This window comes from Osmia lignaria, chromosome 14 (assembly GCF_051020975.1).
Source record: "Osmia lignaria lignaria isolate PbOS001 chromosome 14, iyOsmLign1, whole genome shotgun sequence".
Classification (NCBI taxonomy): domain Eukaryota; kingdom Metazoa; phylum Arthropoda; class Insecta; order Hymenoptera; family Megachilidae; genus Osmia; species Osmia lignaria.
In genome coordinates this window covers 12113136-12127073 of record NC_135045.1, presented here as the reverse complement: position 1 = coordinate 12127073, position 13938 = coordinate 12113136, and the positions used below count along the sequence as shown (strand labels likewise).

The 13938-nt window shown below is 32.5% G+C and overlaps 1 protein-coding gene across 10 annotated transcripts in view; it reads left to right on the top strand.

Annotated features, from left to right (window-relative positions):
• LOC117609063 (uncharacterized) overlaps positions 1-13938 on the top strand; it is a 164483-nt gene that overhangs the window by 123170 nt on the left and 27375 nt on the right. For 9 of the 10 annotated variants that reach the window (XM_076691935.1, XM_076691937.1, XM_076691934.1 and 6 more), the window contains 3 exons: positions 11229-11345; positions 11800-11977; positions 13193-13566. In XM_076691935.1, coding sequence (XP_076548050.1) covers positions 11229-11345; positions 11800-11977; positions 13193-13566 — 669 coding nt within the window. Of the gene's footprint in view, positions 1-11228; positions 11346-11799; positions 11978-13192; positions 13567-13938 lie in introns of those variants that run through there. The other variant, XM_034334916.2, reaches the window with a different exon arrangement.

The following is a 13938-nucleotide window of genomic DNA, read 5'->3' as shown; positions in this document are numbered from 1 at the left end:
CCTCAAAAGGTAGCCAACAAAAGCGATGCGTCTTAACATATTTATTTAATTTCGTATTTTAAGTTATTTATTTAATATGACATAGAGCGACAAGTTCCTGCACCTTTAATAATGAACCATAATGTTTAAAGAATTAAACTTTCATCTTCGAAATTATTTTATGATATACAATATTAATGAAGCTTAACCAAAGTAGCTACTTCGAAACAATTTGTTTCAATTTAACGTAAATGCTGACTTTTTCTACTAGTCGTTTAAGGTTTCAGTTATTTCAAATTGCTCTCAGGAGTCCTGAAATCAGTCACTGATTTAAGGTCGTCTCGACTTGTTACACAACGTTCGCTAAGGCTGAGCCCTTGAGACTCATTATGAATACAGTATGTTGAGATTTCGGATCTCGAAATCTTAGAACTTGGTAACATGTCGTAACTGTGCCTAATAACGAGCGAACATCTACACTTGATTGAAATTTTAAACAGTTCTACCTTCGAATTCCCTTTTAACTTAATTTAATGGCAGTACGCAGATAGTAATATAATGTCATATGTGACACCACTTAATTAATAAGTTTTAGAACAAATTTTTAATGCGATAAAGCAAGTGCAGGAGGTTCTAATTTAACCCTCCATAGGCAAAGTAGATCGTTTGAATAAAGTTCTGAGATACTTTTCAAAGTCTCTGCTATATTATACAATCATTCGTTATATGAAATGTTTAAAACTTTCCCCCATAAAAGTAAAAATTTAAACAAAAGTCAAATTTCGCTTTCGTCGTCAAATATTAAAGTTTTAATTTCTTTTAGCTTAAGCTTGATATCTTCAGAGTTCAATTACAACGTCCTGAAAATTCAGCTATTTTTCAATCAATAAAACTATATTAGAAAGTTCCAAAGTAATTTGCAATTAAAATATAATATAAATACAAATCAGAATAATTGTCTTCAAATGTTAATGCCTCGAGTATTATTTGTTATTTTAAATTATAAAATATCAAGTAAAGAAATTGTGATTGTCTTAAAGTAACATTTTTTCCACTGAAGAAAATGTAACTTTAGATAAGCAGGCACGAATATATTAATTATTACAAGTTCAGGTGAATTAACTTTGACTGATTAATCTTAACTGATATTGTTAATAGAGTGTTATTGATGTCTAACATTTACACTACTAAAATAATCTAATCAACGTGTTAATTATTTATTGACTATTTTTGATCAAATTCTGTACAATATTTATTACAAGAAATGATATTGAATAGATATTTTTAAACGATATAATAAATAAATCCTTGCTTTAGAATTTTCTTTCGCGCGGTATAATTCAATTAGTAAATTACTATACTTGCGTATAAAAATACGATGGTTTTTTTTGGAACATTATATAAGAGATACAAACAAAATGAGAGATAAAATAAAAATTATGAGGGAAACACATTACAAAAAATCTACTCTACACACACACACATTACTATCATTAATTATAATTTTTAAATGTTATCATAATTTTAATAAAACTCCATACAAAATTACGTAAATATTTTCACATTTACTTATAACAAGCTACATTATCTTATTATTTATTATCTTCCATTTCTTCTTCTTTTTTTTTTTAACAATATTATGCGTGCAATGGTCACGATAGCTCTCTAGATCAACTTTTTTTCTATAAAACATGTACATATCCTTATTGCTTCTGTATTTGAATATTATTTAATTATCAATAAAAAAGATTCACTCGAATTTAAAATGAAGAAATATTGCAAATTATGCAATATTTATTCTCTTCACTTATTTATCATACTTATATCTTATAACTGTGACCTAAATTATGAAATTGAAAATATGATAAGGGAGAGGTAGCTGCTTTAAAATTCATTAAAAATTGCCGTTTAAAAAATCATTAACTAAGAGATACATTTATTGATAATGTTTAAGAACGCAAAGTATGTGAAGTATGAAACAAACATTGATCAACCGAAACATCTTCGTAAACGATGATATAACTTGGGTAATATCAGGATGGAAGACCGTTTCTATTCGAGTAACTGTAAATTAATGGCCAATTTAATCGTTTGATCCTTTTTACTTGAAGAATCGGAGGAACAATGAATATTCGTTCTACTCTTTCATCGATTAAATAACATTTCTAATAGCTTGACAGGTTATATAATTCAGCAAGATTCCGTAACAGTTATTCTATAATATCTCGCTGTTAAATATTCGAATCCTTAATAAATCATTTTTAAATTACACTATTGTAGCGATCATATATTTTACGTTATTGGATATTAAAGTTAACAATCAATCAATCACAAATAGTGTCAGATTTTAGTGGAAATGTACGTATCTATTAACGATTTCTAACGAAACATCATTTAAAATAATATTTTCATATGAATAAAAATCGAGAATGATAACAGCAAAATAGTATTTTAAATGATATTAGTGTGATATTATAAATGGTAAATATTATTTTGAACCTCATTTTCTTTTATACTATTATTCTGTTATTATCACACTATTATTTTATTATTTCACTTCATTTTACTTTCGTAATCTGAATATCCAAAACTTTTAAATACAGTTTTAATTAATAATCTCTTGATCGGTATAAAAAGGAATATAAAATGATAATAATCAGAAATATAACGAAATGTGTGACCGTCAAAGTGTTAACCTTTTCGTACAATTATTCCTATCAAAAACTACATTCGTACACTCGCGGTCAGATCAGGCTTCCCTGAGGAAAAGGGTGATATAGGGGAAGCAGGAATACTCAAAATTTTAATTTTGACAATATTAATATTAAAAGTAATTTAGAACAAATATAATTATTAAACATTATAAAATTTAGTATATAAATGTTTACACACAAGTGATAGGGCCACATACCCTGTACAGTGGGTGATCATATTATTATGAACAGTTCGAAATTATCACTTATTTGAAGTTTGATCGGGAATGGAATTGAAAATACACTTTTTATTGCAAAACTTACTGTTATATTTTTATTTTTATTATATTGCTATATTTTACAACTTTTATAATTTAAAACACATATAATGTTAATATTTGGTCACCCCGCCCTTAGCATCTATAATTGCCTGAATACGTCTCGGCATGATTTCCATATTTTTTCGGCAATTTTCTAGCATTTCTGGGTCGTAATGCCATACGAATATAATTTTGTCAATCAGTTGTTGCTTGTTAGTTATTGTCTCTGATGCAATGCGACGCTTTAATAATTCCCATAGATTTTCTATTGGGTTCATATCTGGTGAATTTCCAGGCCACTGTTCATAATAATTTGATCACCCACTGTATATTGATGGCCAGCTCCCGTCGGAAAGCCTAGAGAGAAGGGCGAGAACTCGGAACATCACCATTCTTCCTGGGGAAACCTGATTTGTTCGCTAGTGTACGTTTGTATATTAAAGTGTCTATTTTAAACATAAATAAATGAATTATGTGCATAAAATTCTATTTACAATAAAGTATTTTCTATTGCATGCTTTCTATTTCAAAGTGAACCAGTGAATTAAACAAAGGAGTCCAAATAAATTCGTCAAGTCTGATTGACATGTAGAAGGAAAATGTACTTTGTTTACCGATTAAAAACAATAAAAATCTCGAGAAAAGTGACGGTGATGGGTCGCTTTTAACGAAGCATTTACGAAAATAAACGGCATCGTAAATCGTAGGTATTCGATTCTGTTGTGCTGGAAAGAGGTGCAGACGTCTATCGATTAAAATTCCTCGAATCGTAACGCGAGATTGTCGAAGTTGAACGTAATCGATCACGATCCCAAGCATCACGAGCGATGAATCGTTCAATACAGCAGCAAATCATTACCGTATCAAGCTCGATAATTGATGCTCCTTTTCCATGCGTTAATATTCCTCTTGAGAATCGATAAAATTACCGACATTAATAAGACGTTCGATCAAATGAACCGAGCAATTTGTATCGCGATTTCACGACGCCCTTTTCGCTAAGTAGGTATTTAATGCCGCTTCCACGGGATATTCTGGCATTAATCTACGGGGTGAACCGTGTGAATCGCGGAAGGATAAGTAGGATATTTTTGTCAGGACGATTTGAGGTTTATCGTGCACTCTGCATGCCTTTTAAAGAAAATCTCTTTAAGTTCCTTTCAAATGAAATGGTGTATATTTTTTTTTTCGATTATTGGATGATTTTCTTAAAAACAAATGAAACTAACAAATATTTCTTGGCTAGATTTCTTAGAGAAAACTGACGAAAGAATTTTTTTTTTTTTTTTCTAGTAAAAGGATTTACAAATGTAAGATTTATTGTAAATTTCGAAACTTGGGTAACTCATTATTTTAACTATTTAACAATGTTGATTTGATTGGTTTGTTGGTTTGATTTATTTCTTTTTGTGATTTATACTTTTTTGATTTTCTTTTAATGGTGTAAAATTCACAAATAAAATTTCACGTGGGTCTTTGTAAAAAATTAATATTTCGTTCTGGATACATTTCAAGATTTACATTCTGTAAATTATTTTACATGTATACCTCTAAAGAAATGAATAAAATTACAAGATTTATTAGCTCGTTTTATACTGCATTAATTGTAGCACAGCAGGTGCAGATTTATTTTGACCTAATTACAAAAATAAAATGCGCAAAGTGTAGAAAATTTATTTGCAAAGCTCGTGCAAAAAGTAAAACTGTTCTCTGTATTAGACGGACCTAAATACATATTGCATATTCCATATTTGCACATATAAAACATGTTACACTTTTTCCAAACATTGAAATAATTACTTTCTGTGAAACATAAAATATTAAAGAAGTAGAATATTAAAAAGCATTGATCATTATATCCTTCATAATTATTGTTATGAAGTATCTTGTTACACGTGTCCATTTTCACTATTACACTGTACGTGTTAAATATGGTGTCATTAATCATGAACAGATTGTTCTGTTATCATCGTCATAATATTGTTTCACGAATCTCCAGATTGCTTGATTGAAAATCGTTGAAACGGCAAACACCACCCGGTACATGGATTAATTTATAATCGATACGTTCAATCTCACGTTTTATTTTGCCGTGTTGCGCGATTAAGAAGTTCATTCATCATATCGCGATGTGTTCACGATGCGGCTTCGACTTTCTCGGTTTTTAAACACGTCGAGTCATTTGTTAACCATTCGCCCGCTTCGAAAACTGGTTCCAAAAGATTCACCTGTATCAGTCGATAAGAGGTGTTTCGTTCTCCATTGAAGCATTCTCATACTTTCTCACCTAGATATCAACTGCTCAGAGAACACACTGAATATTCATTTAATAATAATCAGCTGATTAAATTATTTAGCTGAACTGTTCGATACAAAAAGGTATCGGTGTAAAAAATCAATTTTCACAAGAGTTAGATATTTTTTATGTAGAGTGTAATTGCTGTCAGACTTTTTTTTATTAATTATTCTCTAATTTATGATTTTACAAAATTAATCAATTTTTCTAAATGGGTCATATTCTAGCCGAGATAACATTGAAATATTGTCGCAAAATTGTCACGTAATTCAACGAGATCCAATTTCGTGTTTCTCGGAAAATGAATAGTGACTTGAAATAAAGAGATAAATCTTTTTGCGTTCGGTCGGGATGTCCACCTCTCGTCGAATAAATCAGTCGAATTAGAAAATAAATTTCTCGGGGAACATGTTAAAAGGCAACACAGAAGAGAAAGGAAAAAAGAAGTAAAGGCAGGAAGAGAGGCGTTGAACAAAGCGGATCTCCTTCGAAGTTAAATGCACTCTCCTTTGGTTGCGGCTCTCTTGTGTGAAATTTATTTCTGGAAGACAGAACGAAATATATCGATAAAATAACTTTCGTCCCGGGTAAAGAAAAAAAATGTCAGAGGAAAGAAGACATTCTTCTCCGTCCAATAACATTTTACATAGAACAGCTTAATGAAGTATTTTTTGCCCTGAGTCCATATGGAAATCACCGACTGCTGCGAATCGCCACTATTTTACGGCAATGTGACAACGATCCGTTTTTATTAGAACTGTTACGATAATCCAAGCATTCGATGTATTCGCATAGGAATAGAATTTCAACTTCAAGTAGTCTAACGATTAGAATATTAAATATATTTAAATTTCAAATTATAATTTGTTTATATAATACTTTTGTATAATACATTAAAAAGGCCCAGGGTTAATTTTGACTCTGCAATGTCCTGTATGTTATATTTGTAAGCCTAAGTAGTTAAGGGTTAGTTTATTAAAAGGAAAGAGCAGGATGTGATGGTACTTCCTACCCTCGCTGCCAGAGGGATCATCCATCATTTGCAAGTCCCTACTTTCTCGCAAGCGCACACCTCACTACTCATCCAAACATACAAAATATCATATAATTCGTGGTACAAGTGAAAAAAGCAATTCCTTGTGTAAAAATAAATTGGGAATGCAGAATAAATTTTTATACGAGGTTTTGTTTTCAAGAAAATTAATTTTGATGATTTAAAATTAATGATCGTAAGAAACGATCATGACTATTCTGTTCATACTTGTGAACAATATTAGGACTTGTAACAGTGTCATAGTTTATCTGCTATTGTTCCTGCTATAATTATCTGTCTGAATCATCAGTATCTATGAACTTATCAGGACAACCCGATTATATAGTAATAGCGAAGAAAACATTTTCAGCTGTTCATAATTTAAAGAATTAAATGACAAATACTGCTGGACAAATTTTTTTAATTTAGTTTCCTTAAATACACGAAGAAATTATCTCCCTACCTCTTGTACCGTCAATAATGCGATACCTTCGACATATTTTTAATTGTTCCGTGCTTAAGGCAAAAGTTTAATTTTCTTTTTCTTCACTTTCTTCCTGAGTGTAACCATCACAAAAAGAAACATTTAAAAATAACTGGCTTATAGCAATAAGGCGCTTACAGAAGTTAAACTAGATAGATAGACACGTATAAAATACCGAAAATGTTATAATTAGTCCAAGACAGCATGTAATTGCAAACAATTCCACTTTTCATTTGTGAAACCATAGAAAGAGAAGGACAGGACGTAGAAGAGACTCAAACTTCCTGTTTGTTCTCTGCACGTTAGTTCTGTGATTCACGAACGAGGAGCACATGTCGGTTTTTCGCGCCAGGGTCGCGCGATATTTTGTTCCTCCTTTCCGCTCATCCGGCGTGTTGAGGTTATGTTGTATGAAGTAAATTCATAAACTTAGGTCGTAATACATTCGCAAACTAATTCCATAGATTCACAAAGAATCGTTAAAAAAGTACTTCTTGAGAGTTTGTCACGTGACCTTGGATGACGTCACCGAGGCCAATAGGAAACCTTCCAAACGGCGTTATAACCCGAGCTACCGGAGCAAAAGTTCGTGTGACGTCATCTGCGCAGCAGAGCCACGCGCATCCCTTGCCGAACCGACGTGGAATCAATTGCTAATTTGCAAGGAAAAACCTTTCTTTCCTTACGTTTGCATCCATCTTATTCACGATTATTCAATGACCTATCGGAATGCAATTATAAACACGCATCTATCGATGCATTTACAATAGAACATGCACTTGTACGTCTTGATTTTCATGATTTTTTAATGCAGTTCATGATATTTTCTTTGTTTCTTTAACCTGTTCTTCTATATCGATAATGAACACTCTCGATTAGAGAGAAACATCGATGATTCCGAAAGCGACCGAGGAAGAATTTATCGCGTGCGACGTGTGATGGGACATGAGAGAAATATATACGGTTTAAAGTGAAGGCTAGCGGCAACGTCGCAAACCGTTTGTCGGACTCAGCCACCGAGTCACCGACTTTTCGAGGCCACGGCATGTTGTGTGCCCGTGCGCTTAAAATTCATTTCGATTACGAGCGCGATCTATCGGTGCTGGGAAATACGAGCTCAAGGACGAGCTTTCCCTCCGCGTTCGTGGCTAAATCTCGGTCGGTAATGCAGAGATTTACTTTCTCCCTTGTGTGTTCGCGTTCCACTTTAGCAGCTAACCTTGCCACTGTGAATGGCAGTTACACTGCCGTCCATAAGTATGGTCGCGTGCAACTTAGGCTTATTTTGTTTGGTTAAAAGAAGCTTTAGGGGAAGGACAATCCCACCACTCGCTTTATTTATTCATGTTCTTTAGGTATAAAGGCAAGAGGAATTTCATTAAACAAATTTTTGGAAACTATACGCTTCTGTTAACGTCAATCAAAGCATTTTTTTTTATTCTTTACAATACTGGAGTCGAAAATTGATTAGTTCAAAAGATATCTCAGGGAAAGACCACTGGGCTCTCTCTGTCTCTCCCTAATATATCTTTATTATTGCATTTTCGACCGAAGTACTTTGATACTTTTTTTGTAGGGAATAATAAAACGCTTCGATTGATGTATAACAAAATACATAATTCTATTTAGAAAAATGAAGATAACTTTGAAATCTTTGAAACACTTTCACTTCCGGTACTGACACGTGCACCACATGGTGTTCCATTCAACGCCATTTAATTTTTCCTGAAGACATTTTGTTTTATCTTTTACTGTTTTAAAGCCATAAGTTGTGCCAGTTACATGGGTCACCCTGTATACTTAAGTTTTCAGCATGAAAAATTTAAATCTTGATTGTTAATTAAGTAAAAATAGAATCAAAGATGGTATTTCGAGTTTAGTCGTAAAATTAATATCAGTTGTTTCAAAATTAATAATAATGAATATTTCCGATGAAAGGCAAGAAAGATATGAAATCGAAAGGAAAGAAAACTCTAATCGCTTACGTGTTTTTATGGTAGCCTGAAAGTTTGCCCGTAATCGGTGCTCATGCTGCATTATTGTAACGAAGAGGCAGATGAGTAATTGTTTGAAAGTTGTGATAGATAGTCCAGATACAGCAGTTTGTTGTATTCAATTATCGCACAAGTCGGAGGAATGTGGATTATCAGTTCAAATATTTGCCAGCTCGGTGCCGATAGTCGTGACAGAATTAAGAAGTTCATATGGATCGCACGGAAATTCATGTAACGGTTTGAAAAAAATTTTCCATCGAAATATCATTCAGCTTATTTATTGTCATTTCTTTTTTCTCTTTCTCATTTTCTTTTTATTTTTGGATCTCTCGATAATGCGGTTTACGTTGAGAGAAAAAAGAAATACTGTTACATTATCATTTCCTTCTGCCTTTCTCAAAATTAGAATCGAATATTTTTCCATTTATAATCAACATTGTTGTTTTTTTTGTTTTTAATTAAAAATTTTTAATGAAACTTCGCAAAAAATTTCCTTTCTCTACAGTTATAATAATTAAATGATTCACATTGAAATCCTTTTCTTTATATTCTTTTTTTCTTGCAATTTTGCAATTTCTCATGTAATATGATACCGATGTTGCAATAATGTCTCTGAAATACTTTCATTGTAAGGTACGTGCATCGAATTTCATTTGAATAGTGATTAGCAGGAAGCAAATTTTACTGTTTTGGAAATGGAGTTGCTTCGTTATCTTAACTGTTGCGCAATATTACGCGTACGATCGTCGCGCGGCTATAAATAAGGAGTAATTTTTAATATTAATACGACGAATGAAAAAATGCAGTCTTGTAAATTATTCATTATATTAAATGCAATGCGTATGCGCCATGGTGTGCGATATGAAATGCAATATGCAAGACGAGTTGCAGTGAACAAATGAAATAATGCTGTTTCACGTTATTATTTGTTAATTCGATACAGGAAACAAAGAAATTACTTAATACCGAAGGGAGCAATTGATAGTTGGCACTATGAATTCGATATACCCGAGTCATCATTTAGTTAAAAATAATTTAAAGATGGCAAATAATTCTAAATTACATTAGTATTATGTTGAGACTGATAGCTGTACATTTCATGGATTTTTTCACTCTTGTAATTTTTTTATTTATTTTATTAATAGAATTACCTGTTCACGATCAGCTTAAAAATATAAGTAAAAATAAATACAATTGATTCAAAATTCACTAAATGTAAAAAGTAACATATTTCTAATATTATCTAATTGATCGACTAGACCGTCGGTTCTATTCTTCTCTTTCTACACTTAAAAGTAAAATAATCTGATTGTGAATAATTTTACAATAAACAGAGGTGTTAATAGAGTAGAATTTTCTAATGACTTGCAAAAGAGTGATTTAAGAAATGATATGAATAGTATAATTTCTAAAGGCGGGATCAGATCTGGGTTAAAGTGTAAAAGGAAATGAACTTCTCATTTATGTTAGCTTTTTTTTCTGTTCATTTTTTATATTGCAATAGGTGTTAAGAGTGCAGTTTTGATCTGAACTGCATAGAAATGCAAACTACGTAACGCGAAATCAGCGTTGCGTCGTTGCGTTATCTTGGCACGTGAAACTGTAACGACGCAACGAAGAGTTTGCTAACTGTGCCTTATTAGAATGAATTATAAATTCTTTCAACTTGTTATTTCATTTTTCCTTTTTTTTTTTGTGGCACTAGGATGTATTCAAATGAAGTCACAAGAAAGCGTATGTTTGAATAATTTGCTCAACAATAGACTCATTCAGTTTATTAAGGAATTCATTACAAAAATGTATTTCATTTAGCTTTAAGCTTGAGTATAACCAATCATATTGCTATAAACTTAACTGCAGTAGTATCGATAACACAGCAAATAAAGAGTATAATAATGAATTTTACAATATTGTTTATTCATAAATTTATCTTTTTTAAATGATAACTGAAACAATGTACTTGTAAGAAATTGCAAATGACCCTATTTCTTAAATATTTAACTTAAACAGTAAAATAATACTTTTTCTATGTATAAATTTAAATATAGCAATGTTGATAACATTGCAAACAGAGGTATAATTAACTTTGTTACGTTATTTATTTATCAATTCCCTGCCATTTAGTGGGAAACAATGGTAGTGGGGAAAAAACCATAAATGTCTCCATTTGTTTTTGAATCTTCAATAGTGAAGTATTCAAATTTCTATAAATTGAAATATAAAAATATTAATAAAATAGCGAATATAGAATACAGTAAGTAATTAATTTCACGACATTATTTATTTATTTATAAATTTCTTACGTTTTTAAATAACAACTATTATAGAAATTATAAGCGAATTAACCGTGAATGAAATTCGTCAACTTGATCAATTAACTGTGAATGTGAATGTGTTATTAATCGTGAAATACTTTTTTCTTTGTACAGATTCGGCACATTAGGCAACAGGAAGGCTCGAATAGTCATGCCGTTCAACAGGGGGAAGTGTCTTCATCGAATCCTAACATACTGTCCAACGATCAAGTTGGTCCTATTTTACTCGAGGTATGAATCAACTTAAATCAAAGTCCATCAGTATATTCTGTTCTTGTTACTTTCGTTCGCCGATGTGCACCTGCAACATCCAGAACGTTTTCTTTCCTTTTTCTTTTCTTTTTACGGGCTCTGCCCATTACAAAGGTCTAGCTGATTGAGTACTTTATTAAAATTAATTGAGGTTAAATTGAGGTTTAATGTTGAACCGTGAACGGATACAGATCCACGTAGTATTTCCTAGTAGAATAAAGGTTTAATACGACAACAACAGAAAATACCTTTCTGTTCATTGTATTAATTTTTTTATTATTTAAGTTGTGTATCATAATTCACGTGAATCTGTTGATTCATCCAGCCTGAAAATTTCTGCTGAATCATTTAGGAAATATTTCAACGTATCTAATTCTATCAACGAAACAACGAATCTTTCCAATTGTGTTAACACCCCTGAACTTTTATCTAGGCGTTAGATGGCTTTCTGTTTGTTGTAAATTCGGAGGGACGAGTGGAGTACGTAACGGATAACATAACACAATATATAAATTATACGAAGGACGATGTGCTCGGCAAGGATATTTATAATATTATTCATCATGGAGACCACAACACCTTCATGCCTAGCTTGTGCCCTGTGTCATTAGGTTTGTATACCTCAAAACCAACGATTATTCTCCTCTTACTATCATTTCGAATATCAATTTCCTTCCTCCTCCATGTTCTTACAAATTTGTTCTTCTTAAAAGATACGAAAGATCGAACGATGCATTTAGATTAACCCTTGAACAACGAAATCTGGGTCAATCGAGATCCAAACTTACAAAACATATATAAGAATATCAACCTAAAGGTGAATGTATAATTTTTAAACGAAAGAGTTTAATATATTGTAAGAATAATTTTTCAAGGAACAATGTAAAATTTAGAAAATGAAAATAATATGAAATACATAATTACATTAAAATTGGGGCTCTCTCCGTGGTCCGCTGTCCGAAGGTTGAAAATCTACATTGCGATGGAATCATCTTTCCACGAGCACACGATAATACGATCATTTACGAGTGCGTTTCGTATGCTTCAGGCTAGTTATGATAATGTAACTTTAGCATCTATTTACCGGGTGGATCGCGCACGTGTACTTTTCAGTTTATCTCTTCGGCTTTTGTTATGAAGTTCGACGGTTGCGAAACGGAAAGATTTATCTTATGCGATGGAAGGGGACAGTTTTAAAATTCTCGAACGCAGCAGAAATCCGATGCCATCGGTGTCGTTGTGGCTTCGACAGGCTTGACTTTCCGATCTCTGTCAGGGCACGCAAAATTTCATTTGATATTAATGACAATTTATTATACAACTGCGATCATACCTAATTCAAGTATCCGTAGAAATAATTATCTGGTTAATTTCCTTCTGTTTGAAGGAAAAACTGTAGTCACTCTCTAATACTTTCATCCATAATAATAAAAAAAAAATTAGAAAAATATATTTCATGTATTTTTCAGGATTATAAATTTCCAATAGTAAGTTGCAAAATAAAATACATCAAGTGGTACAATTTAGGTAACTCTCGCCTATTAGCATTAGTAGACAAGTCACGTATGGCACACCTTGAAACACGAAGTACATACTTACGAACTAGTAATACAAATATATTTCGTGTGATCAGTTTCATAGAGCCTGTTCATTAAAAAATAGGCTCGATTTTGATTTTAAATTTTCGATGAAGTATAATTCTCTCCCGAATCTCTCCCGTGTCTCCCTCGTCTCTCCCGTTTCTTCCAAGTCCATGTTTTCATACAGTAATTTCTGTTATCCTAGATAAACACAGTACAAAGTAATAAAATTGTTGTTTGATTCAGGCTGGACGAGCGAGCCGCAGCCCCAAACGAGGAATCGTACCTTCAATTGCCGCTTCTTGGTGAAGCCTCCTGATGATAAAGAAGAGACTATGGAAGAGAAGCAGCAACGAGTATCGAAATACGAGTATCTGCAGATCTGTTCAGCTCTTTTGCCAAGTAATAGCGATCGTCTGGAGAGCGGTGACGTATCATCCGAATCCTCGGACATCGGTCCTTGCGTAATGTGCGTGGCTCGCAGGATACCACCGAACGAGAAACCCATTGGTACCCCCATCGAGCAGTTCACTGTCAAGCTGGACACCGCGGGCAAGATTATCGCGGTTGATGTCAGCTGGCTGTCGCCCCCTTACTCCAACTACCTAACCACGGTAGGGGTACGTAAGATTCCTCATCTATCTATTAATGATGGTGACAAAAGTCAGAATATAATATTATTTACTTGTGGAAAGGGTGTATTTGGAGCTCCTAAAGCGTTTATTAACCTTAGAAAGACCAAGAAAAGAGGAAGCCCTCCTTAAAATTACTGAAAATATATTATTTTCATAAAAAAGCGTTATAATTGTTACATATGAAGCTTGATCTTTCTAAGATTAACCCTCGGGCGACGGATCATGGAGAGAGTCACAATTTCAATTTAATTTTATATTTCATATTATCTTTTGGTTCTTGCATTTTTTTTTTTTTGAGTCACGATTGACCTAAGCTTTGCTCTTCAAGGGTTAATAGAAAATTTTTTAAAATTTGAC